Here is a 27,631-nt window from a genome sequence, read left to right on the forward strand (position 1 = left end):
CTTTGTGTTTTGACACGTGATAACGCTGCATGGACAAGGATTTATCCTCATTAGTACCAATTTAACAATCTAGTGCAATAACAAGCAACTGACAGATTGGCCAATCCACCAGTGTGCGGGAACACGTGTCACTACGTTTTCAGTAGCTTTGAGCCGATTGAACTAGAACCTTTTTTTTGTTACATTCTGCAGATTATACGTCAGATTTGAGATTAAGTGGCAAAGGCGGTAAAGCTATACTTATGCAGAAAATGCTACAGCCGGAGAAGCGCATAATTGCAGTGGCCCTGAATGTAGTTTATGGCTATAGATTGGCAAAGGGTTAGTGCCAGTGTCCGGTGTAATGTTTTAAGTGTGATGTTGCGGTACTTATAGTCTTCAGGTTTGAAGTAGGTGCAGGTTTCGAGTTAGGGTTTGGGTTGTGGAACGGCTATGGTCAGGGAAGGCTTAAGGAACAGGGCAGCACTTGAGATACCGGCTCTCCTTCCCAAGACAAGGAAGGCCGATGCTCCTGAGGAGAAGAGCCGCCTGTGGTGTTGGACCAGTCGGGCAGGGTAGAGCGGGCAGGATTCAACAGGCCTCTGGCACACTAGGCTACGGCCTGCCGGATCTCCGCAATCAGGCTGCACCGCGTTCTCCTTTCACTGTGGGAAATTTCGGGGATTTTGGCCCTGGCAGAGGTAGTGTAATGGGCGAATACGTCCTCCGATCCGGCGCCACGTGCTACTGGGGGATGGTGGCTGCTTGGGGGAGCTGATGGTGGTTGTGCAGGTGATGTACTGGGATATTTATCACTTTTCTACTTCCAGAGAGGTTGCAGCAGCCTTGGGAGCAAGCAGGAGTCGTTGTATGCAAATGCGCGATTTGCATGGGCCAGCGGCCAGAGGTGGGCGCGGCGCAGGGAGCTGCTCTTCCTTGCCCTGGCTCACCTGCAGAGCCGAGGAGCGGGCAGTGCCAGGAGGCAGGTGCCGAGGGACAGACAGCTCGTGAGCAGCCCTGCTTGGAGGATGGTGAATCTGGAGTCCGCGCTCTCAGGTAGAAAGCTTGTAGCGCTGCGAAGTGGAGGACCAATACGCTTTCATCTTAAACAGGTCTTATGTGGGAGGAGAAATTGGCCTGAGAGGAAGCAACCTGTGTATCAGTCTGTTACTCATTTTGTGCACGCACTCTTAGAAAATGCTTTAGTGGCATCAGTACGTGGACGATGCACAGCGACCATGCGCTACCAAACTACAACTGAAGTTGTTCGCACTGTGATGGTGCACAACTAGCACTAATGCACGTGTCATTTGGTGTGCTGGCCTCCCTGACTTCATCGCTTGCACAGCTCTTGCGTGCACAGCTTTACCAGCGAGCCTAGGCACATGGCGACTGTGCACCAATAGCGTCACGGCGCCACTCAGTGTGCCGGCCTCCTTTACTACATCATCTTGCACATCTGCGCACAAACATTTTAAAAGTGCATCGCTGGTATCACGTGCCAGCCTCGTGGCTGACACATCTCACTCACTACTCTCTCACCTCCGTAGCGGCGTGTCGGGCTCACGCACCCCGCTCGGCCTTCATCACAGCCACACTCCAGGGGGCCGGTCTCGCTGGCGCTTTCTACCTGCTCTGGTAGGAAAGGCGCTGACCCACTTGCGCGGATCTCGTAACCACGTCTCCTTCGCCCGAGGCAACTCCTGTGCCAGCTTCACCCATCTTCTTGCCCAACCCATGTTTTGGCTTCACTGGAAACGTTGAGCAATCAGTGTGCCAGCCTAATTAGCCCATTTACACAATCTGCACGCCGTGCTCCTTTGGCAAACGTTCCGCCAATCTGATTGTGCCCAACTCACGTACCCTATAATGAACCATAATGTGCGAACGTTATTGTGGGCTTTGACCCCAGTCTGTCTACAAACGTCATCGACAACAGACCTGTTTTATAGTCTATACCACCCTCCTTGGTGCACAGATTAATAGCAACTCACCCACACACATGACCTAAACTGAAAAGCACCAGTGAGCGCTGCTTGCATCAATGCTTGTTGCGGGTCTCATTGGTAATGCTTCTAAACACTGACAATTAGTGAGAAGGGGACTACATCAGTCCACCCAAAATCACACGAGCGAGGAGCTTAACGCATGCATGGGAGCGTTAAAGCATAGCAAGCGTCCCACTGGAAAGAGAATTGTGGCAGGAGAGGGAAGTACAAACGACAAACAACAGCAGGTAGAGCGGATATAGGAACAGTGCAATCCGCGCCAGGGCAAAGAAAACAGTCACAATGCAAGCAGAAACACCCCTAGTACATACTAGGAGCACGATCCCACGGCCAAACGCACAGAACAATATAACACAGTACGTACGTACGTATAGCGTCCAGCCCATGTGCAAGCGTCCAGCACACAGCGAGCGTAGAGCCCGGAAGTACGTTGCAGCTTCCTTCGCGCACACAGAACATACACTGACACACCATGTGCAGTTTAATGGCCGGGTTACTCGGTTTAAAGAACAATTCAAGCTCATGTATTATGGTAACTCGAGTTTTAAAAAAAGGAACAAGCGCTGGCAAAGCAAATAGGTTCCTTATATTCAAAAGCTATTGACTTTGCCGAAGTATTTTATCCATGTTGTGTGACTGTGCAGCATGGCTAACAGTAAAGTTAGAAAAACTCAGTCTGGAAAAAAGGTCTATGACTCGCCTCACACTAGCCATGTCATAGCGCTTTTTAGGGGCGAGCGCAAAGCGCTCCGTCCACTGTAGTAATCTCTCTTTGGGCTTCCAACCACGCCCATGTCACGTCAGTCACTTTCATTGGTTCGTGGGCTTGCCTTTTAAAATCCGCTTGCTTTCATTTGTGAAAGGCATGCATACTTCATGCCTTTTCCGGTGTTTAGCCCACCCACACAGCACCGGTAAACTACTAAAAACATACGAGGCAAAATGTTTTCAGCATGGTTTACGGACTACTTTATCTGTTTATTTTCCACGCAGCGCGATCACGCTGGGGCTTACATAGCACAATCACGCTTGTTTTTTCCGCTTTAAATTTCAGCACGACAACGTTGCATTTTACATATTGCGATCACGCTGCATTTTTTTTCTTTTAATTTGTGTGGCAAGAAAAGTTCAGTTGGAGTTTACAACGCTAATAGCTGTAACTTGAGCAAATGCGAAACCCGTTGCATTGAAAATGCTTGTTTTTCATTATGGTGGGTAGGCAGCATGGACAACAGGAGGGAGGGTGGGAAGGGTAAAAAAAGTGATAAGACATGGAAGAGTCATAATGCTTTCCTTTTTTCTTACAATGTATGCGGGGCAACACAGACAATGGGAGGGTGGGAGGAAAGCAGCAACACAGACAACAGGAGGGTGTTGGAGGAAGAAGCAACAGAGACAAGGGTTCAAAAGCAACACAAATGAAAGTGGTAGGGTAATACACAACATGGGTAAGAGTGGTGAATGGGAGGGGAAGAAACAACACGGGCAGCTGGTGGTGGGTTTGAGAGGAAGAGCAACAGGGTGGTGGGAGAGGAAGAAGCAGCACAGATGGGAAGCATGGAGAACAAAATAGTACCTGATCACAGCGAACAATGGATGGACAGCGGAAACGCACTAATCAAAGTAAATCAATCAGTCCATGCTCTAAACTAAAGAACAGGAAATTACATCATCAAGCACAAGCCAATTAGAAGGCAGGAAATGGGAGTGACAATGAAGCCAATGAAAGGTAAGCAATGGGCAGGCCCCAAACCCCTTATTGTGCACAATACATCTTGAAGCAACAGCACATGCATTGTCAGCAGGCGTGACCTAATAATCGCAACACACCAAACATAAAAGTAGGAGCAAGGAGTTGCAATGAAAATTGATTGGGCATATAAGAAAGAGTGCATGTACACACACATACACACACACACACACATTGTGTGGTGGTAGAGACCTTTAAACACTGTGAACACTGCTTTGAAGGTTACATGTCAAAACCTATTTTTCCATACTAAGGATCTCCTACTTTTACAGATGTACCAGAATACAGAGCTATTTTTACTAGGAGAGTACGCTTGGTACCTTGATAAGTATTGTGGATCTGGTGTACCTAGCATAATGTTGGCCCGAATAGACTAATCCTTGAAAGATTTAGGCTCGTGCTAATTTGAAGTGTTAATTTACTGTAAGACTTAATTTTTAAAGCATAAACTATGGCAGCGTGCATGACCTCTGCTATGCCCCAGTACCCTTCTTCTCTCTGCGGGGAGGAAGCCCCGAGACTTCAGCTGACCTCCTGCAACAATGCATGAAACTAACTAATTACTGCAGTTGTTTCGGACATTAACCATGTCTGTGGAAGTGAAGGCAAATTCAGAGTTTCAGTGCTGCTACTCGGCATCACATAACCCTCTTTCCAAAAACTAGGAAATCATCCGGACGCAGGATAGATCTCAGAACACCAGAACTGTCCGGAGAAATTGAGGATGCCTGGCCACTCTATCATGTAACAGTGTATTGTTTCCTCCCTTATACAGCACACTCAGTAAAGAGAGTAAAAATGTGAACTTCACTCATTTGGCCAGTTTTCTGGCTCCCCAAATGTGCACAAGCTTTGCAAGTCTCCATCGTATACAGAACATGCGTAGCTTAGCCTCAGCTCCAGTGTCAACGAGCCTGTCGGTCGGTTGAAACGGGACAGTTTCTGGGCCTTTTTTTGGTATCCTCATGTCCAGTGGACCAAAAAACCATCACACAATAGCCCTTTCATGCCAACCCATCTGGTAGTGCCTGACAGGTCAGTCGAACATCAGCTCCAACACACATCAACAATAAGAAAGCTGCTCTATTTAAATTTCCTCACAGACACATAGGCACAGAAATGCATAATACACTCACTGAGTAGGTACAGCACAGGCAGTGACTCCCATCGCACAGAAGCAGCAGCAGTGAAAGCCTCTTTCAAAGGCGGAATATGTACAACACATGCGTAAAAAGCTAAATCTTCCATGGCAGAGAGTAAAAATAGGATACAGTGAATATCCCTGCCCCCGCCCTAAGACATACACACACTTGTAGCAGAGGCAGCACTCTTCCCTCACACACAAAATGGCACATCATGCCAGGAAAGGTAAAGTGCTTCAGTAGCGGTGAAAGCGTCCCTTGGACAGAACAGGCATGGCACGAGCACGGCAGTGCACGCTCCCTTCACACATAAAAGAGGCACATCATGGACATAACTGCACAAAAATATTACTCACACTCAGAGAATACAGCACAGCAGTGACAGTGCAAGCTTCCCTCAGATGTATAAGAGGTTGGGAGTTTAATGCAGCAGTGGAAGCTTCCCTAGCACACACCATGTAAAGGATGAGTGATGCAACAATCTCTCACATGCAAAAAAAAAATCACAGGCATGGCAGTGTGTGCTTTTATCGCACACACTGGCAAACAGTAATGTAATCCTGACCTGCAGATACGTATGCACACTTTCACATGCTCTATATGTTTCTCTCTGCTGGCATGTTAGAGATGTGCAGTGACAGATTTGATTAAACATTACAAACATAGAATACTTATAGTACATGCTTTATCAGTGAAGCCTTTGGAAAGCAGCGGTTGTCAAAGGTTCTCTTGCATGGAACAATACAGCACCACACAGAAACTGCAATAAATACATGGTATAGTTGCCTTAAGCGTGCAAAACTAATCCCAATAACCAACAATAACTACAAAATCCCCCAATAATCTTGATTTACAGAGCAAAATGCTGCTCGATGTAAAGCTCTAAAATGCCTCACCAAGGGGAGTAAGTGCCTCTAAATGCTGTTACAGTCCAATACAATATAGAACCTGATTTAATACCAATAATGTAACACTCAGCGATTGAGAAGTTGATTGTACGGTACACAGGTTGCATAATAATTCCCGTTTACAGCTTAACACTCATACACAAACGTACAAAAAATATTGCTATGGGTCAGGTTCATGGCCCAATAATGTACCAGCCCAGAGCATTAACCTACCCATCACTAACTGAATAGACATAGAATGGCTGGAGAGATCTCCACAAGCTGCTGGTCAATGGAGTATTTCAATTTAGTCCACGCCTGCAGGTCAAGAGAAACTACACACTACCACTGCTTCTTGACATCTCACAATGACAATCAGATACAGGATGATATAAACAAAGTCCATCCTAGCAGATCTCTCCCTTTAACCTATGCCTGATCCAGATAATAAACTATAAACAAAATATCTCAGAATGGACATCCCAGTACGATAACCAGCTAAGAGGATTATGAGCATAAGAAATACCAAAAATGGACCTCGAGAGCTAATGAAAGCTGCCAACTTACTGAAAACCATGTAAGGCATGCCTGTCTCTCATACACTTCTTCATCCACTACACTGCTAAGCGCTGCATAACATAACATGTTAATCACCCCTAGGTGGTCATTACACACAAGCTGGAAACACTTCCCACACAGCATCAATAACAAAGACAACACATCTCCAACCACACACCCTACATGGTGTAGCGGCTATTCATGTAGGCAAGCGCTTCAGAACCCCACAAAGTGGTAGTAAATGCTATATAAATGCTGCAATAGAATACAATACAATGCAGCAGCAGCAGTGTAAGCTTTCTTCGTACACAGAAGAGGTACAAGATTGGCAGCAACAGAGCATGTGTCAACCACTTCGGTGCATCGGACGGCCAGGAGCCATCTGACACAACAGAGTTCATGTGCATCGGACAGCTGGCAGCGGTCTGCGCATATGATACTGAAAATCCTTCTGGTGCAGTCACCAGGGAGATTCCCTTCTTGAAGAAAACCTTCCCTTTCTCTTGAGGCTGTTTCTTCTGTCTCAGTGAAGTGACGATCAGTGTGCTGACATCATTTCGCTGAAACTGAAAGTGAAATGAGCCGATCGGTGTAGGAAAGTACCATCTTGCCTGGCATGTTACCCCCATTTTTCACTGTATGTATGTTGTTTTAACTCTTGTGTCACTGGGATCCTGCTAGGCAGGACCCCAGTGCTCATAGTATGTGCCCTGTATGTGTTCCCTGTGTGGTGCCTAACTGTATCACTGAGGCTCTGCTAACCAGAACCTCAGTGTTTATGCTCGCTTTGCTTTCTAAATTTGTCACTGCAGGCTAGTGACTAAATGTACCAATTCTCATTGGCACACTGGTACACCCATATCATTCCCTTGTATATGGTACTTAGGTACCCACGGTATTGGGGTTCCAGGAGATCCCTATGGGCTGCAGCATTTCTTTTGCCACCCATAGGGAGCTCAGGCAATTCTTACACAGGACTGCCACTGCAGCCTGAGTGAAATAACGTCCACATTATTTCACAGCCATTTTTCACTGCACATAAGTAACTTATAAGTCACCTATATGTCTAACCCTCACTTGGTGAAGGTTGGGTGCCAAGTTACTTAGTGTGTGGGCACCCTGCCACTAGCCAAGGTACCACCACATCGTTCAGGGAAATTTCCACGGACTTTGTGAGTGCGGGGACACCATTACTTACGTGCACTATACATAGGTCACTACCTATGTATAGTGTCACAATGGTAACTCCGAACATGGCCATGTAACATGTCTAAGATCATGGAATTGTCACCCCAACACCATTCTGGTATTGGGGGACAATTCCATGACCCCCCCGGGTCTCTAGCACAGAACCCGGGTACTGCCAAACTGCCTTTCCGGGGTTTCCACTGCAGCTGCTGCTGCTGCCAACCCCTCAGACAGGATTCTGCCCTCCTGGGGTCTGGGCAGCCCCAGCCCAGGAAGGCAGAACAAAGGATTTCGTCTGAGAGAGGGTGTTACACCCTCTCCCTTTGGAAATAGGTGTGAAGGGCAGGGGAGTAGTAGCCTCCCCCAGCCTCTGGAAATGCTTTGATGGGCACACATGGTGCTCATCTCTGCATAAGTCAGTCTACACCGGTTCAGGGATCACCCGGCCCTGCTCTGGCGCAAAACTGGACAAAGGAAAGGGGAGTGACCACTTCCCTGATCAGTACCTCCCAGGGGAGGTGCCCAGAGCTCCTCCAGTGTGTCCCAGACCTCTGCAATCTTGGAAACAGAGGTGTTGGGGGCACACTGGCTGCTCTGAGTGGCCAGTGCCAGCAGGTGACGTCAGAGACCCCCTCTGATAGGCTCTTACCTTTCTTGGTAGCCAATCCTCCTTTCTTGGTAGCCAAACCTCCTTTTCTGGCTATTTAGGGTCTCTCCTCTGGGGTATTCTTCAGATAACGAATGCAAGAGCTCACCAGAGTTTCTCTGCACTTCCCTCTTCGACTTCTGCCAAGGATCGACCACGGACTGCTCCAGGATGCCTGCAAAACCGCAACAAAGTAGCAAGACGACTACCAGCAACATTGTAGCGCCTAATCCCGCCGGCTTTCTCGACTGTTTCCTGGTGGTGCATGCTCTGGGGGTGGTCTGCCATCACCCTGCACTGGAAGTCAAGAAGAAATCTCCAGTGGGTCGACTGAATCTTCCCCCTGCTAATGCAGGTACCAAAAGACTGCATCACCGGTCCTCTGGGTCCCCTCTTATCGTGACGAGCGTGGTCCCTGGAACACAGGAACTCTATCCAAGTGATTCCCACAGTCCAGTGATCCTTCGGTCCAAGTTTGGTGGAGGTAAGTCCTTGCCACCCCACGCTAGACTGCAAACCTGTGTGCTGCGTGATTTGCAGCTGCTCCGGCTTCTGTGCACTTCTCCAAGGATTCCTTTGTGCGCAGCCTAGCCTGGGTCCCCAGCACTCCGTCCTGCAGTGCTCAACCCTCTGAGTTGGACTCTGACGTCGTGGGACCCTTCTTTGTGACTCTGAGCCAGCTCCAGTTCACCAATCTTCTAAGTGCCTGATCCGGTACTTCTACGGGTGCTGCCTGCTTGTGTGGGGGCTCTCTCAGTTGCTGAGCACCCCCTCTGTCTCCTCCTCCAAGGGGCGATATCCTGGTCCTTCCTGGTCCCCAGCAGCACCCAAAAACCTCTACCACGACCCTTGCAGCTAGCAAGGCTTGTTTGCAGTATTTCTGCGTGGAAACACTTCTGCAACCTCCAGCACGCCGTGGGACACTTCCATCCAAAGGAGAAGTTCCTAGCTCTCTTCGTTGTTGCAGAATCCTGGGCTTCTTCCATCCGGAGGCAGCCTTCTTGCACCTTCATCCGGGGTTTCCTGGGCTCCTGTCCCCCCCCCCACCGGACACTATTGCGACTCTTGGACTTGGTCCCCTTGCCTTCCAGGCCCTCAGGTCTAGGAATTCATCTTCTGTGCTTTGCTGGTGTTTGAGGTTCTTGCAGAATCCCCCTATCACGACTAGTGTGTTCTATTGGGGTAGTAGGTGTACTTTACTCCTACTTTTCGGGGTCTTGGGGTGGGGTATCTTGGACACCCTGATTGTTTTCTTACAGTCCCAGCGACCCTCTACAAGCTCCCATAGATCTGGGGTCTATTCGTGATTCGCATTCCACTTTTGGAGTATATGGTTTGTGTTGCCCCTAGACCTATGTTCACCTATTGCATCCTATTGTAATCCTACACTGTTTGCATTACTTTTCTTATTACTTACCTGTTTTGGGTTTGTGTATATATAACTTGTGTATATTACTTTCCTTCTTACTGAGGGTACTCACTGAGATACTTGTGGCATATTGTCATAAAAATAAAGTACCTTTATTTTTAGTAACTCTGTGTATTGTGTTTTCTTATGATATTGTGCTACATGATATAAGTGGTATAGTAGGAGCTTTGCATGTCTCCTAGTTCAGCCTAAGCTGCTTTGCCATAGCTACTTTCTATCAGCCTAAGCTGCTAGAAACACCTCTATTCTACTAATAAGGGATAACTGGACCTGCCACAGGGTGTAAGTACCACAAGGTACCCACTATAAGCCAGGCCAGCCTCCTACATTAGTGGTGCAGCGGTGGGATAAGTACTTGCAACTGCTTTATCACTTTGTCATTTGGTACTTTTTATAAGAGAATCATATACCAAATAGTTCAGTGTATGTACACTTAACCAAAAAAGTTTACTTTTCTATTCTAAAACTTTTAACAAAGTTCTGAAAAGTTTTTGAAAACTCCTAAAAAGTTTTCCCAAAGTTAGAAAAAGTTTTTTCTGTGCTTCCTAAAGTTCTAAAACTTTTTTCTTTCTCACTATCCTTAAACCTATACTATCATTTCTGTTGTAGAGCCCACTCCCAAAACTGTTAATGCAACATATGAGAGTTTAAACTATAAAAGTTTGAGGGGTCTCTGCCTGGATAGAGGTTTGAGTATAGGAAAGAACCCGACAAAAGAGTTTCTCTTTAACATGTAGATGACCAGAACCAGTCCGGACCATCTTAGGAGAGGTTAGAAAAAGGAGAAGCTTCCCAGTCAGATTCAGAGGAGTCCCCTGGAGAAGCTGGGGAGGGTTCTTACAAGGGCTTGCCCCTTAGCAGGGCACCTAGTGATGCTGGTAGTGATAGAGGCTCCCACAACAGTAGGGCATCCTTCATCCTTAAAGGCAAGGTTACTAGGGTCCAGACAGTTAGGGACAGGTCCCCCTCTGAAACTTCCCACATTTCATCTGTGTCAAAGCATTCCCAACCCACCCACCCTGAGGATAACTTGTTAGAAAGGGAACTCAACAAGTTGAGTGTTGAAGAGACCATACTGAAGCTTAAACAGCAGCAGCTGGCTTTAGATAGGAAATCCCTAGACATAGAGAGGGAAAGACAGAGGTTGGGGTTAGTTCCCAATGGTGGCAGCAGCAGTATTTCTGATAGCAATCCTGTTAAAGAGCAAGATTCCAGTATTCTGCATAAGATAGTCCTCCCTTACAAGGAGGGGGATGACATTAATAAGTGGTTTGCTGCACTTGAGAGGGCCTGTATGGTACAGTTGGTCCCTCAAAGGCAGTGGGCTGCTATTTTTTGGCTATCTTTCACTGGAAAGGGTATGGATAGGATCCTTACTGTCAGAGAAAGTGAAGCCAATAACTACAAAGTTTTGAAAGATGCACTCTTGGATGGATTTGGCTTAACCACTGAACAATACAGGATTAATTTCAGAGACACCAGAAAAGAGTCTTCTCAAGACTGGACAGATTTTGTGGACTGTTCAGTGAAGGCCTTGGAAGGGTGCATGGCAGTAAAGTTTCTGACTATGAAAGCCTGTACAATCTTATTCTGAGAGAGCATATTCTTAACAATTGTGTGTCTGACTTGTTGCACCACTACCTAGTGGACTCTGATCTGACCTCTCCCCAAGAATTGGGAAAGAAGGCAGACAAATGGGTCAGAACAAGGGTGAACAGAAAAGTTCATACAGGAGGTGACAAGGATGGCAAGAAGAAGGATGGTAAGTCTTCTGAGAACGGTGGGGACAAAAGCAAGCATTCTGAGTCTTCATCATGCCCACAAAAATCCTCTGGGAGAGGTGGGTCCAAATCCTCTTCTAATAATCAACCTAAAAAGCCTTGGTGTTATTTGTGTAAAGTCAAAGGCCATTGGGCAAGTGATTCCACTTGTCCAAAGAAAAACACCAAAACTCCCACCACCACAACCCCTGCTGCAAATTCTAGTACCCCTAGTAATAGCAGTGGTGGTGGGAAATCTACTACTAATAGCCAATCCAAGGGTGTAGCTGGGCTCACTATTGGCAATGTAGTTGGGGTTGGTCTTGTTAGGGAGGCCACAGAGGCTGTTTTAATCTCTGATGGTGGCATTGATTTTGCCCCCTTAATATGGATAGGTACAATCAACGTCCCCTAATCAATGGTGTTGAGGTTCAGGCCTACATGAACACAGGAGCCAGTGTAACTATGGTGATAGAAAAACTGGCCCACCCTGATCAACACCTACTTGGTCAGCAGTACCAAGTGGCAGGCACTCATAACAACACTCTTAGCCACCCCATGGCTCTCTGAATCTCAACTGTGGGGGGAGGGGGGTTACTGGTCCAAAGAAAGTTGTGGTAGCCACAGATGTACCTGTAGACTGTCTATTAGGAAATGATTTGGAAACGTCAGCTTGGGCAGAAGTGGAGTTGGAGGCCCATGCAGCAATGCTGGGCATTCCTGTGCATATTTTTGCTTTAACTAGGGCTCAGGCCAAAAAGCAAAAAGGACAGGGTGACTTGGATCCTGGAACAATGGACCAAGTGCTCTCTAAAGCTAGGGGTAAGAAGGGCAAATCCCTATTTACTATCCCTCCCTCTACAGATGATTCCTCTTCTGAGGAAGAGGAATTTCCTCCCTGTGCAGAACCTACACCAGAGGAGCTGGCAGCAGACACTGATGTGCTTTTGGGTTGAGGGGGGCCTGCCAGGGAAGAGCTGAGTGTGGCACAGCAAACCTGTCCCACATTAGAGGGTCTCAGACAGCAAGCTGCCAAGCAGCAAAATGGGGATGTCAGCGACAGTCATAGGGTGTACTGGGAATACAATCTCTTGTAAACAGAGTCAAAGGACCCAAAACCGGGAGCTGCCAGGAGATTGGTCATTCCCCTGCAGTACAGGGAGTTTCTTCTCCCCCTAGCACATGACATCTCTTTGGCTGGGCATTTGGGCCAGACAAAAACTTGGGAAAGACTTGTCCCCTTGTTTCACTGGCCTCATATGTCAGAGGACACAAAATACTTTTGTAAGTCCTGTGTGAACTGCCAAGCCAGTGGCAAGACTGGTGGCACTCCAAAGGCCCCTCTAATTCTACTTCCAGTGGTTGGGGTGCCCTTTGAAAGGGTAGGGGTTGACATAGTTGGCCCCCTTGACCCTCCTACTGCTTCAGGCAATAGATATTGGTGGTAGTGGACCATGCCACAAGATATCCTGAAGCCATACCTTTAAGGACCATTACAGCTCCTGCAGTGGCAAAGGACCTCCAAAACTTTCCATAGGTGGACCAGGTGATCTCCAGGGAATCTTTTCCAGGGTGGGTTTTTCTAAAGAGGTGGTGTCAGACAGAGGTAGAAACTTCATGTCTGCATACCTAAAAGCAATGTGGAAGGAGTGTGGTGTTACCTACAAGTTCACCACCCCTTACCATCCACAAACAAATGGTCTGGTTGAGAGGTTTAATAAAACTCTCAAAGGTATGATAATGGGACTCCCTGAAAAACTCAGGAGATGGGATGTCCTGTTACCTTGCCTCCTTTTTGCTTACAGGGAGGTACCCCAGAAAGGAGTGGGTTTCAGCCCCTTTGAACTCCTCTTTGGGCACCCTGTAAGAGGTCTACTTACTCCTGTAAAGGAGGGTTGGAAACAACCTTTAAAAGCTCCTAAACAGGACATAGTGGACTATGTACTTGGCCTAAGATCCAGAATGGCTGAGTATATGAAAAAGGGCAGTAAAAACCTTCAGGCCAGCCAAGAGCTACAAAAGCAATGGCATGGCCAGAAGGCTGTCCTGATCCAGTACCAACCAGGACAGAAGGTGTGGGTATTGGAGCCTGTGTCCCCAAGAGCACTCCAAGACAAATGGAATGGATCCCATCTAATTGTTGAAAAGAAGGGTGAGGTTACCCATTTGGTAGACCTGGGCACTGCCAGGAGTCCCCTTAGGATGATTCATGTCAACCGCCTAAAACCCTACTATGACAGGGCTGATCTCACCCTGCTCATGGCAACAGATGAGGGACAGGAAGAAGAGAGTGACCCTCTCCCTGATCTCTTCCCCACCACTGAAGCAGATGCCTTAGTGGAGGAAGTAGTTTTAGCAGATTGTCTGCTTGCAGGACAGAAAGACAACTGCATCAATCTTCTAAGCCAATTTTCAGACCTCCTTTTACTTTTACCAGGTACAACATCCTGGTGTGAACAGACAATTGACACTTGAGACAGCCTGCCTGTCAAAAGTAGAATTTATAGGCAGCCTGACCATGTCAGGGACTGCATTAAACAAGAGGTGCAGAAAATTTTGGATTTAGGGGTGATTGAACCTTCTGAAAGCCCCTGGGCTAGCCCAGTTGTGCTTGTACCTCACACCAAAGATGGAAAGAGAGAGATGAGGTTTTCTGTAGATTAGAGAGGGCTCAATCAGGTAACTAAAACTGATGCTCACCCTATACCCAGGGCAGATGAGCTCATTCATACACTGGCTTCTGCAAAGTATCTTAGCACTTTTGATCTAACTGCAGGGTATTGGCAGATTAGATTGGCAGAAGATGCTAAACCCAAGACTGCATTTTCAACCATTGGAGGGCACTACCAATTCACAGTAATGCCCTTTGGTTTGAAAAATGCACCTGCCACTTTTCAGAGGTTGGTGAATACAGTCCTGCAAAGGTTGGAGGCTTTCAGTGCAGCATATCTAGATGATATTGATGTCTTTAGCTCAACCTGGGATGATCACCTGGTCCACCTATGGAAAGTTTTGGAGGCCCTGCAAAAGGCAGGCCTCACTATCAAGGCCTCAAAGTGCCAGATAGGGCAGGGGAAAGTGGTTTATCTGGGCCACCTGGTAGGTGGAGAACAGATTGCACCACTACAGGGGAAAATCCAGAATATCATGGATTGGGTTCCCCCTACAACTCAGACAGGTGAGAGCCTTTTTAGGCCTCACAGGGTACTACAGGAGATTCATCAAGAATTATGGCTCCATAGCAGCCCCTCTTAATGATCTCACTAGCAAGAAAATGCCTAAGAAGGTGTTATGGACAGCTAGCTGTCAGAAAGCTTTTGAGGAGCTCAAACAGGCCATGTGCTCTGCACCTGTCCTAAAAAGCCCATGTTACTCCAAGAAATTCATTGTTCAAACTGATGCATCTGAATTAGGGATAGGGCAGTACTATCACAACTGAATTCTGAGGGCCAGGATCAACCAGTTGCTTTTATCAGCAGAAGGTCGACCCCTAGAGAAAAGCGTTGGTCTGCCATAGAGAGGGAGGCCTTTGCTGTGGTCTGGGCACTGAAAAAGTTGAGGCCATACCTGTTTGGTACTCACTTTATTGTTCAGACAGACCACAAACCTCTACTTTGGCTAAAGCAAATGAAAGGTGAAAACCCAAAATTGTTGAGGTGGTCCATATCTCTACAGGGAATGGACTATACAGTGGAACATAGACCTGGGAGTACCCACTCCAATGCAGATGGACTCTCCAGATATTTCCACTTAGACAATGAAGCCTCATCTGGACAAGGCTAGTCTTATTGTCCTTCGTTGGGGGGGGGGGGGTTGTGTAGGAAAGTACCATCTTGCCTGGCATGTTACCCCCATTTTTCACTGTATGTATGTTGTTTTAGCCCTTGTGTCACTGGGAGCCTGCTAGGCAGGACCCCAGTGCTCATAGTTTGTGCCCTGTATGTGTTCCCTGTGTGGTGCCTAACTGTATCACTGAGGCTCTGCTCACCAGAACCTCAGTGTTTATGCTCTCTGCTTTCTAAATTTGTCACTACAGGCTAGTGACTAAATTTACCAATTCTCATTTGCACACTGGTACACCCATACAATTCCCTTGTATATGGTACTTAGGTACCCAGGGTATTGGGGTTCCAGGAGATCCCTATGGGCTGCAGCATTTCTTTTGCCACCCATAGGGAGCTCAGGCAATTCTTACACAGGACTGCCACTGCAGCCTGAGTGAAATAACGTCCACATTATTTCACAGCCATTTTTCACTGCACATAAGTAACTTATAAGTCACCTATATGTCTAACCCTCACTTGATGAAGGTTGGGTGCCAAGTTACTTAGTGTGTGGGCACCCTGGCACTAGCCAAGGTGCCCCACATCGTTCAGGGCAATTTCCCCGGACTTTGTGAGTGCGGGGACAACATTACACGCGTGCACTATACATAGGTCACTCACTACCTATGTATAGCGTCACAATGGTAACTCTGAACATGGCGTGTAACATGTCTAAGATCATGGAATTGTCACCCCAATACCATTCTGGTATTGGGGGGACAATTCCATTATCCCCGGGTCTCTAGCACAGAACCCGAGTACTGCCCCACTGCCTTTCCGGGGTTTCCACTGCAGCTGCTGCCAACCCCTCAGGGAAGATTCTGCCCTCCTGGGGTCGGGGCAGCCCCAGCCAGGAAGGCAGAACAAAGGATTTCCTCTCGGAGAGGGTGTTACACCCTCTCCCTTTGGAAATAGGTGTGAAGGGCTGGGGAGGAGTAGCCTCCCCCAGCCTCTGGAAATGCTTTGATGGGCACAGATGGTGCCCATCTCTGCATAAGCCAGTCTACACCGGTTCAGGGATCCTCCAGCCCTGCTCTGGCGCGAAACTGGACAAAGGAAAGGGGAGTGACCACTCCCCTTATCAGTACCTCCCAGGGGAGGTGCCCAGAGCTCATCCAGTGTGTCCCAGACCTCTGCCATCTTGGAAACAGAGGTGTTGAGGGAACACTGGACTGCTCTGAGTGGCCAGTGCCAGCAGGTGATGTCAGAGACCCCCTCTGATAGGCTCTTACCTTTCTTGGTAGCCAATCCTCTTTTCTTGGTAGCCAAACCTCCTTTTCTGGCTATTTAGGGTTTCTCCTCTGGGGTATTCTTCAGATAACGAATTCAAGAGCTCACCAGAGTTCCTCTGCACTCCCCTCTTCGACTTCTGCCAAGAATCGACTGCTTACTGCTCCAGGACACCTGCAAAACCGCAACAAAGTAGCAAGACAACTACCAGCAACATCGTAGCGCCTAATCCTGCCGGCTTCTCGACTGTTTCCTTGTGGTGCATGCTCGGGGGCAGTCTGCCTTCACCCTTCACTGGAAGCCAAGAAGAAATCTCCCGTGGGTTGACGGAATCTTCACCCTGCTAACGCAAGCACCAAAAGACTGCATCACTGGTCCTCTGGGTCCCCTCTCATCCTGACGAGCGTGGTCCCTGGAACACAGGAACTCTATCCAAGTGACTCCTACAGTGCAGTGATCCTTCAGTCCAAGTTTGGTGGAGGTAAGTCCTTGCCTTCCCACACTAGACTGCAAACCTATGTACTGCGTGATTTGCAGCTGCTCCGGCTTCTGTGCACTTCTCCAAGGATTCCTTTGTGCGCAGCCTAGCCTGGGTCCCCAGCACTCCGTCCTGCAGTGCTCAACCTTCTGAGTTGAGCCAGCTCCTGTTCACCAATCTTCTAAGTGCCTGCTCTGGTACTTCTGCAGTGCTACCTGCTTGTGGGGGGGTTCTCTGAGTTGCTGAGCACCCCCTCTGTCTCCTCCTCCAAGGGGCGACATTCTGGTCATTCCTGGTCCCCAGCAGCACCCCAAAACCTCTACTGCGACCCTTGCAGCTAGCAAGGCTTCTTTGTGGTATTTCTACGTGGAAACACTTCTGCAACCTCCAGCACGCCATGGGACATCTTTTATCCAAAGGAGAAGTTCCTAGCTCTCTTCGTTGTTGCTGAATCCTAGGCTTCTTCCATCTAGAGGCAGCCTTCTTGCACCTTCATCCGGGGTTTCCTGGGCTCCTGCCCCCCCTGGACACTATCGCAACTCTTGGACTTGGTCCCCTTGCCTTCCAGGTCCTCAGGTCCAGGAATCCGTCTTCAGTGCTTTGCTGGTGTTTGTGGTTCTTGCAGAATCCCCCTATCACGACTAGTGTGTTCTATTGGGGTAGTAGGTGTAATTTACTCCTACTTTTCAGGGCTTTGGGGCGGGGTATCTTGGACACCCTGACTGTTTTATTACAGTCCCAGCGACCCTCTACAAGCTCCCATAGGTCTGGGGTCCATTCGTGATTCGCATTCCACTTTTGGAGTATATGGTTTTTGTTGCCCCTAGACCTATGTTCACCTATTGCATCCTATTGTAATCTTAGTTTGTTTGCATTACTGTTCTTATTATTTCTTACCTGTTTTGGGTTTGTGTACATATAACTTGTATATATATCTTACCTTCTTACTGAGGGTACTCACTGAGATACTTGTGGCATATTGTCATAAAAATAAAGTACCTTTATTTATTAGTAACTCTGTGTATTGTGTTTTCGTATGATATTGTCCTATATGATATGAGTGGTATAGTAGGAGCTTTGCATGTCTCCTAGTTCAGCCTAAGCTGCTTTGCCATAGCTACCTTCTATCAGCCTAAGCTGCTAGAAACACCTCTATTCTACTAATAAGGGATAACTGGACCTGGCACGGGGTGTAAGTACCACAAGGTACCCACTATAAGCCAGGCCAGCCTCCTACAATCAGCTCATTTCATTTTCTTTGCCTTGGTGCCAGTGAGGCTATCTCAGCCCTCCAGCACTGAGGCAGATGGGAAAGGTATCACTGGAAAGGGGAGAATCTCCCTTTCCAATGGTGCCCCTCCCTTGTGCAATCCTGCTTTGGAATCACTACAGGAAGGCGATCCCCAAGCAGGAATCCACCACTAGACACCAGGGAGGGGGGAGCAGCTCATTAGGCAAGGGCTTTTGCTCCCCCCGAATTTGTTTTACCATATTCAGTCTTCCTGCCCCCCCCGGGGGTAGATGGGGGCACCAGGTTTTTTTTAAGCTAGTGTGAAGGGGTGGGGGCTGCCCAAACTAGGCATGCCAATGCCCCCACCACATTTTAATCAATGGGCACAATCTTTCTGTCCCCCCTCAGGGGGCAGATGGGTATTATTACCCCCAATCTGACACCCAGAGGGAAAGCCCACGAAACAACAGGGATTTTTTTTTAAATAAAAGATGGATGGGGGCTGCCCACGTAGGCATGACCATGCCTCCATCAGAAATGAATGGTGCTAAAGTCTTTCTGCGCCCCACATGGGGGCAGATGGGGCAATAGCCCTTGAACTGCCCCCCAGGGGGGCAAAAAGCTGACTAGGCACCAGGGATCTTTTTTTTACTCTATGGGTAAGGGTTGCCCAGAATGGGCATGGCAATGGACTAACCCCCCAAAAATGGGCACAGTGTTTCTGCCCTCCCGGGGAAGATGGGCTAATTACCCCTGATCTGCACCCTCGGGGGGGCAGAAATCCCACAAGACACCAAGGAATTCTTTTTTTTTCTTTTTAAAAGAGGAGTGGGGGTTGCCCACCACAATGTAATAAACGTGTATTTCCCCCCAAACAAAAAAATAAAGTCTACTACAGCAAATGAGTTATGTGAGGTTATAATGGGCGTATTACAGAAAATAAATGTACCAGACATAATATTATCAGGAGATTTTAATATGGACTTGATGCACATTTCAGAGTGTGAAGAGCAAGCAATCCAGCAAGATTATGTATGGTCAATCCCCCCCAAAGGAATAGGGATCAGTTGAGAAGAACACACGACAAAAGGGTGAACTCAATAATAAAGGATTTGGAGTCCCTCTGGATGAGAACCCTAAACAGGAGATTTCAATCAGACACTCTTCCGGAGTGGACCTATTTCTCACCCTCTGCTTGCTCTACAATAGATTACACAATAGTAACGCCAAATCTCTGGGGAAGGATAAAATCCTTTAGTATAAAAAAAAAACATGAAGTAGCGATCATGGACAACAGAGAATGGTGCTCTCAACACAAATACAATATCACCAACAGATAACCACATGGGGGGGGGAGACACCATAGTAAATTATTAAAGGCTAATATGGTCTAGTGAATTGAACGCTGAAGTAAAAGAGTTAGCTGAAACTTTAGTAAAGAAAACTCTAGCATATGGATATGGCAATAAAGTTAAACAGTGGGGGGGGGGGGTTCCTTAATAGTATAATAGAAAAGGGAGTTGCAAAGATGCCCCAAAGGGGTCCGCGAGGAAGACTAGTGGAGGAGACCTGGGGAAGAATTAAGTTATCTATAACCGTTCAAAAGTTAAGAAAAGAAAGGAACAAAATGCAAAGGAAAATTAGGAAAGACCCACAAAATAAAGATCTACAGCATAGCTTCCGAAAAGTAAATAAGAGTCTGCAAAGACTGGTCTGGGAAGAAAAAGAAAAAATGATGAGCTCTGGGCAAAGATATTATTTTTGGCTAAACTAAATAAGGCAAAGCAGTTCTGGAAAACTGAAAATGGAATAAATCGGCCTCAAAGACCAGTAGTAAATTCTAATATAGCAGAACAGATATGGGTACAATTTTTAAATGAAATATTCAAACCAACAATAGGGCCTAGTGGGGAAAAGTCAAAAAGTGAAGACATCAGGAATGGGGGCATAGAAAACAAAGATAGCATTATAGACACCTTCCAGGAGAATCAAATAAGGAAAATAGTATTAAAGTCCAGGAAGGACGGTGCTCCAGGACCAAATTGGCTTCTTCAAGTTTTGTATTTGTCAAACACAGATTTATGGATGCCAATACTAACCACAGTTTATAACTGTGTACTACAACTACAGATAGTACCAGATTCATGGCGGGGGTCTATAATAAACACAGTCAAGAAAGGCAACAGAGATGCACCAGAAAATTACCGACTAATTACATTACAAGTTATAGAAGCAAAGTATTTTGCTAGCCTACTTCTAAGTGAACTACGAGAATGGGCAACAGACAGAAATATTGTCCCACTAAATCAAACCGGATTCACACAAGGAGTAGGAACATAAACAAACATATTAGCACTATCCATGTTAATGGATAAACAAACTCAAAAGAAGTTACCAATATACCTTTGCTTTGTTGATTTTAAATCAGCCTTTGACTCTGTAAATCGAAACTTGCTGTGGAGGAAACTTACAGAATTGAGCATTCCATCTAGTCTTCTTAAAGCTATACAGCTCCTGTACAATGACACTTGGGTGAGGATATGGATAGGGGACGGGTCGGTCTTGTCAAGAAAAATAGATACCTTTCAAGTACTAAAACAAGGCTGCGTCCTTGCACCCTATCTTTTTAATTTGTTTCTAGCAGATTTATCACAAGAACTAAAAACAGTAAACTCACATGCACCGCGATTAGGCCAGACAACGATATCTAATCTGCTATATGCAGACGATGTTGTTCTGATAAGCCAAACGCAAGTCGGGCTTCAAAGATTACTGGGAGGGCTAGCAAATTATTCAAAACAAAATGGTTTGGTAGTAAATCTAGAAAAGATGAAGGTAATGGAATGTAGCCGTTGGATAAAGAAAAAATATAGATGGTTCATGAATGAAGAACAGGTGGAATTAGTCCATTCCTATTGCTACCTGGGAGTGCGGTTCGATGAACGGGGGTGCTTTACCCAACATAGAGAGGAGGTAAAAACGAAAGGTCTAACACTGCACAAAGCGTTCTCAAAACTAAAAAGAACCTTGAACGGCCCGAGCATCTTACCATTAACAAAGGTGATATCAGCCAAACTGGCCCTTAGTCTAACGTATGGCAGTGTTGCATTGAGAGGGCGCGATGCACTATGTTTAAATACAAGTATAGTAAGAACATATAGACAGCTATTTTGCATACCTCCAAATGCATCACCAGCACAGATACGATTGGAGTTCGGGCTAATAAATCAGACAATAGACAGAAAAGGAGCCTACATGAAAGCTTAGCACAGAATAAAAACCAATAAGAGGAATGACCTGTGTCAGGTTCTGTGGCAAGAACTCCAAAAAAATGGTGAGCATCCGGCTGTGCTCTATCTAAACAAGGCAATAAATGAATTAGGGCTGCAAGAAAGCTGGGAAAGTAACCTAACTGTAGCATGTTTCAAAAGAGTAGTAAAGAACAAAACCAAGATGTTATCTCTACTGAAGGACAAAGAAATATTTTCGAAAAGATCACATGCCTGGGGGGTACTAAATGAGCACAAATGTCTACAACAGCAGCCCTATTCCGAAGAAGGTTGGTCCCCTGCGCTAAAAATTGAATTTCTGTATATCTGACTAGGAAAGTTACCTGGTGATAAAAAAGATTATGCAGGGGGAGAAGAACCCAAAGGAATTTTGTTGGTTATGTAATAAGGGGAAGTGGAATATGATTCACCTTTTATGCCTGTGCCCTGCAAGAGAGAAAATGCTTGATAATATCGCTTTGTAATCAACGCGGCATAAGGACATGCAGACAAGCAGTAATAGCATGCCTAAAAGCTGGTGATCCAATCCTGAACTCACATATGGTGAAAATCTTAAAGAACGCTGAGAAGTGTTTAGGGACATGAATAGAACGATGAGACGGGAGGGGGACAGACAAAGAACAAGGCTCTGGATATTTTTTACCCCTTTAAACCGTATTTATTATGTGTAATAGTTATGTATTTTTATATGATAGCAGAGATTTTACGGTGACATTATTTTGCACAGCATTGTAATGGTTTTAATTAACTGTACAATAAAGATTATTCATTCATTTATTCACCACCATGGGGATGGTTATACCCCCACCCCAACCGAAGGGGGCAATAGTCTTTCTGCTCCCCCTGGGACCTAAATCATCTCATCCCAATGGCAAACAAGAGAACATTTGACTCTTTTGTGTGTTGATTTTACATACAGGCCAGGCTAACTCCCAATATCGTCCCTCTTGCAATAGAGAACAGCTGCACTTTTTGGGCTTTTTTGGGCTACTTTTGCCAATCTGTCATCATGACGAAAAGTTACAGATGAAAACGTCACAAATGCCCATTTTTCCTGGTCATTTTCAATATTTCTTTTTTTTAACAGTTATATTCCTCTGGAAAATCTTGAGGGATCTACACATATGACCCCCTTTGTGAATTCAGAATGTTGTATACTTTTCAGAGATCTGTTGCTTTTCTGGATCCCCCATGGGTTTTATACTGGCTACAACATCAAACTGGAAGTTGGTTCAGACCACAAAAAATGGGGAAAATAGGTTACCTCTTAGAAAAATGCTAAAACTGTGGTACAAAATTAGTTTATTTGATTCAGCTCTGCATGTTCCTAAAATATGGGAAGATTGTTACTTTAGTACAGCAAACTGTTTGTAGATGCAATTTTTAGGGAAATTTTACCTTGACCACTTTTTCCTTTAAGAGAAAGAAAAAAAAACTAAATGTTGCTATATTTTGCCTATATTCTCAGCCCCCTCCAGGGGAATCCACAAACCCTGGGCACTTTTACAATCCTGAGGATGTTAGAAAAAAAAGGACGCAGATTTGGCATGGATAGCTTATGTGCACAAAACGTTATGGAGGCCTAAGTTCAAATTAACCCAATTTGCCAAAAAAGGCATAGCATAGGGGGGCTTAGCAGCCAAGGGGTTAAATACCACAAATCTCTATTTACAACCACACACAGCAGAGACAAACAAAAAGCAGGCAAAAAGTAGACAGAAGCGGTGAGCACATCACAGATGGCACATTAAACCATTACAGTATAGGCAGGGCTGGCTTTATCTCTTGTGGCGACTGGTGCGACAATCTTTTTTGCTGTCAGCCCCACCTCCCCAGATGACCTCCACCTCGGATTCCTTCACTACTACCTAGCAAAAATACCTCATATCTCTCCATAGCCCCTTACTCACATATATTTCTTTTGTTTTCTGGCACTCGTAAAGGGTGGCTTTACTAATCTACTCCGCTATCCACATAAAATAAGCTCTCTTATTTGCAGCAGGTATATTAACCCTCTGTACTGCTTTATGGGGAGTCAAAACTGCCATTAGACAATCCTCTCACCTCTCCCTCTCTAGCAGTTTCAGTAATCAAAAGGGTTATCTTGACATTTTTATTGCTGCCTGAAAGCAGGACACACAAGGAACTCTGCAGCAGGTGCTTTAAAAAAATAAGTTATTGCTTATTCCAGGTCAGCTCCCAATGCGGCCGCACCAGTTCCACCGCCTTAAAGCCGACCCTAAGTGCAAGCATCAGAACTCAAAAACCCAAGAAAAACTTACTATGGTTTAGCATGGTCGCATGCAGTTCTCAATGCAACACAAAACATTTTTTCAGTTTACTTACAGTTACAAAAGCCTAGGGGTGCAAATTTGTTCAACGCCACGCGTGTGCTCTTATTAAGTAACCCTCGGTTTCCGAACAGAATAAACCCATTTCGGGCATCAAAGTTTGGACAGCAGCGCACGCTCACGTACGCATGCGCACGCAGGCGTGGCAGACAGAGCATGGCTCGCCACCGCGATCTACAGTTCCCACAGAACGCGGAGTTCTACTATGGTAATTATAAGTGCAAGCTTCCTTCATACAGAAGAGAAATGACAACGGTAACACGTCTCTCACACTCGCGCGCATGAAGTAGAGTGTGGGCAAAAGCACGGCATTGCGCAATTATAGACAGGCATCAAATGTGCAAGTTTAGACAGAATTCTTCTTCTCTTTCTCACTCACCCTTTCCTGTTCACTCTCCCTACCTGTCTCATTCTCTCTCTGTCAGTCTGTCACCTACGCACACAACCTCTGCCATGGTAGAACAATTCTTCCCTCTTCAAACTTCAGAACAGAAAAGGCTGATCATACCCCCTAGTTTTAGAATCTTGATGAGCAAGCTAAAGGGGCCCGAGATCGAAAGAATACTCTCCCTTCTGAGAATTCGGCAAGAAAACGTTACTTATGGCAAAACAGGTACTCGGCCGTGTGCCTTTAAATTCTCATAAGACTTATGGAACTTCAGATCAAAAAAGCTCTCCTACAGAATAGCCCTGGGCTCAAACTTTGTTTTTCTCTTCCTGTGCTATCAAGAGATTTGAGAAATGTGCCGTGTCCTGGGATTATTTTGAATTTAATTATTACAAATGCAATTCCTTATGACTTCCACCAGCAGGGCACGTGTTTTTTTTTTTACTTTATTTTGATTTATATGCAAAATTCGGAGGGTAGATTTAGGGGGTCGAACCACTTGAACTCAAACTTTAAAAAAGTTGAATAATTCAACAAAGCTTGAATCAGCCCAACATAAGAGTGGTTCAAGATTAGCATCAAGCAACCTCCTTTCACTTTTGGAGGATCTCTTCAATACAGCAAGATACTAACCTGATGCTGGTATGAAACGTTCAGGCAGTATCAGTCAACTGCCAGGCTAGCCCACATCATTTATCTGATGTCAAAGGCCCGACTGGCCATTCCGGACATTGGGCATTGCCCCAGGATGCTGGAAGGAAGGGAGGCAGTTTTGTTCCTGTAGGCTTATTTTGTTTCTGGGGGCGGGTTTATCGCTCACCTGAGTGGTACTGCGTTTTCCAAATTGTTATGGGTTTAAACACACCTGTGGCTGACTTTTATATCTAGCAGTTTTCAGGCAACAATAAAAATGTCAAGCTAACTCTGGTGATTAATGTTCCTGCTGGAAAGGGATCAGAGTATTGTATAGTGGTAGATTTGACTGATCTAAAGTAGCACAGAGGATTAGCACGCCTGCTGCAAAGAATGTGTACCATGCAGAGCACAGAACTGTATTTTATGTGGCTAGCTCAGTGGGTTACTGCTTTGTCATAGAGATCCTTTTGTTACTTGAGGTTCATAAATTACAATTGTAATATAGCCCATAGAGCTATGAACTGCCATCGAAGAGCTGCATACAAACTGCATGATTCAGGTGAGAAAGTTATGTTTTTTCCTAGTCTTTCATTATCCTAATATTGCTAAAAAAGGGTTTGTTTGGGTAGAAATAAATTATTAGTAAAGCCAACCCTAACCACTGCGTTACATTTTGTATCCTGAGTTAGTGCTTCTCCAGACCAAACACTAATAAAAAAATGCCTACCATTATGGATGACATTTGAATCCTAGACCTTTTAGTCACCTTTGTCTAATGTAACATTTTCTGTACACTGATTTACACACACTTGAGTCATTGTGTCTGTATTTTAATGCTAATGTAAAGTACTCCAACACCCTACAGTGGAATGAGAGGCACTATAAAACAAATGAAATACATATGAGCGAAGAACTATTGAGAGATGAGTGGTCACTGGCGGTGACTGATAATGAGGGAATCCGTGGAGGAGGTCGTCATTGGGAGGGGGGGGGGAAAATATTGTCACACCAGGCACCACCAGTGTTACAGCCAGCCCTGCCATGCCACTTATTGGTGTGGAGGATGCTAACATTCCTCAAAAGGGTCTTTGATTGTGTTCTCAGCTTCTTGAATGTGCCTAACAGTACATGTGTGCACTTATAATTAAATTCAAGTTTCATACTTAACATCATATTTTTTGTGTACTTTGTAAGAATGTGTGTAGGTAGGACTAGGTATCTTAATAAAAAAAACTGTGTTGTAGAGTGCACCATTTTTGTCATGTTTTCCCAAATTTGGTGGAAAAATACCACAAACCCTCCCTAGTGGGGGTCAGGTTTGCTCACTGCGCTCGCTCATTGTGTACTCACGGGGGCTGGTCTGACATTTGCCAGATCTCCTGTGGGTTCCCAGTCTACCCCTGCCAATGACAGTATATTGCCTGGATGTCCAAATGTTGACATCACATGGATTCCCATGTTCTAGTCATATTCCTATTTAGTGAATGATTTTGTGAAGGTTTTGACTGTCTTAAAGCAAACAGTTGAAACTGAGTTTCTGATAATACTTGCAGTCTCCGGTCAACTGATTGGTGGAACTGTATAGTTGTGCAATATGATGTTACCAGCCAAACAACAAAGAACTGAAAAAAATCCCCACTGGGAGTTAACTCAATGACCCGGGAAAGATTTAATGAGTTCATATCCCGCATGTAAATTTTGTTATACTAGATACCAATTTGGCAGTATTTAGCTTTTTTTTTTTACATAATCAAGCTGCTTGATGTGCATGAAATGGTGTTTGCGCAAGAGAACCTACAACTTTGAATCTGGTGCCCCTAGAACTTGGAGAGTCATTAGCTGAAGTTCTTGTGTTTGCAAAAATGGAAAACCTGAGTTTGTAAATATTTATCCATGCATGCACGTATATGGAATTTATCTAGTAAAAATGTATATCCCCTAATTATTTTCCATATGTATATATAATTAAGATCTTTATGTATGTATATCTCTTATGCACGGTTACATACCACATATTTTCCTTCCACTGCAGAAAAGAAAACAAGTTAACTAATTTCCCAAAAACTCACCAAACAACTACTCTATGAATCATTCTATTTGACTTCCAAAATATCCCCTACGTTGAATCACTGAGTCATCCCAAACCTCTTTCACTACTATGAACTCCCAAAAACCCTTTCTAAACTATTCTCTCTTCTATCCATCCTTTACCCTATAAGCACTATATAATGCGAATTACAATCACAGTTTGATGAATCGGTATGATCGTTAGCAAGAGGTTGACATGGCTTGGAGAGGTCAAATTACATACAAAGTTGAATTGCATTCCTGCCCCAAGGAATGGGGCGTGAGTTCTTTGGAATTCATGCATATATTGTATGGTTTGTGGTGGTGTGGAAAGTTGCAAAAGTTGTGCTCTGCAACTTTGTAGTTTTTTTAACTTTGAGATGTTTGCAAAAAACATGGTTAGCAGGAAAACTCACTCACAAAAAGGAGTTGTGATGGAATTCGTTTGTGAGCACATTTTTGCGTAACTCCCCCTTTCTAAGTGCTGTTTTCTGACACTGAGACTTCTTTCACTCAATATATTATTTTCTCCTAGAACCACTCTCACTCAAAGAACACATCTCTCTGAAACTTCCACTCCCAAACTCACTGATGACTGTTCTCTAATCGTAATGTTCTTTATACTCGTTGAGTGCATTAATCTGACGTATTCTTATCTCACTTAGAGAGTGTATTGTTTCCTACTAACACATTTCACACTTGGGTAATGCAGCCCTTCTTCCAATAACTATTTTTCTATATTACTTGCAGCTCTCTGACACTTAAATCTTCATGCACACTCAAAGAAC

The 27,631-nt window shown here is 45.4% G+C and overlaps 1 protein-coding gene across 1 annotated transcript in view; it reads left to right on the top strand.

The window, feature by feature from the left end:
• The first annotated feature begins 951 nt into the window (after nucleotides 1-951).
• POU2F3 (POU class 2 homeobox 3) overlaps nucleotides 952-27,631 on the top strand; it is a 113,705-nt gene continuing 87,025 nt past the window's right edge. Inside the window, exon 1 of the mRNA XM_069224870.1 lies at nucleotides 952-1,035. Within this exon, the coding sequence (XP_069080971.1) occupies nucleotides 1,008-1,035 (28 nt within the window). The 5' untranslated portion in view covers nucleotides 952-1,007. The remainder of the gene's footprint in view (nucleotides 1,036-27,631) is intronic.

This window comes from Pleurodeles waltl, chromosome 3_1 (genome assembly GCF_031143425.1).
Source record: "Pleurodeles waltl isolate 20211129_DDA chromosome 3_1, aPleWal1.hap1.20221129, whole genome shotgun sequence".
In the NCBI taxonomy this organism is placed as follows: Eukaryota; Metazoa; Chordata; class Amphibia; order Caudata; family Salamandridae; genus Pleurodeles; species Pleurodeles waltl.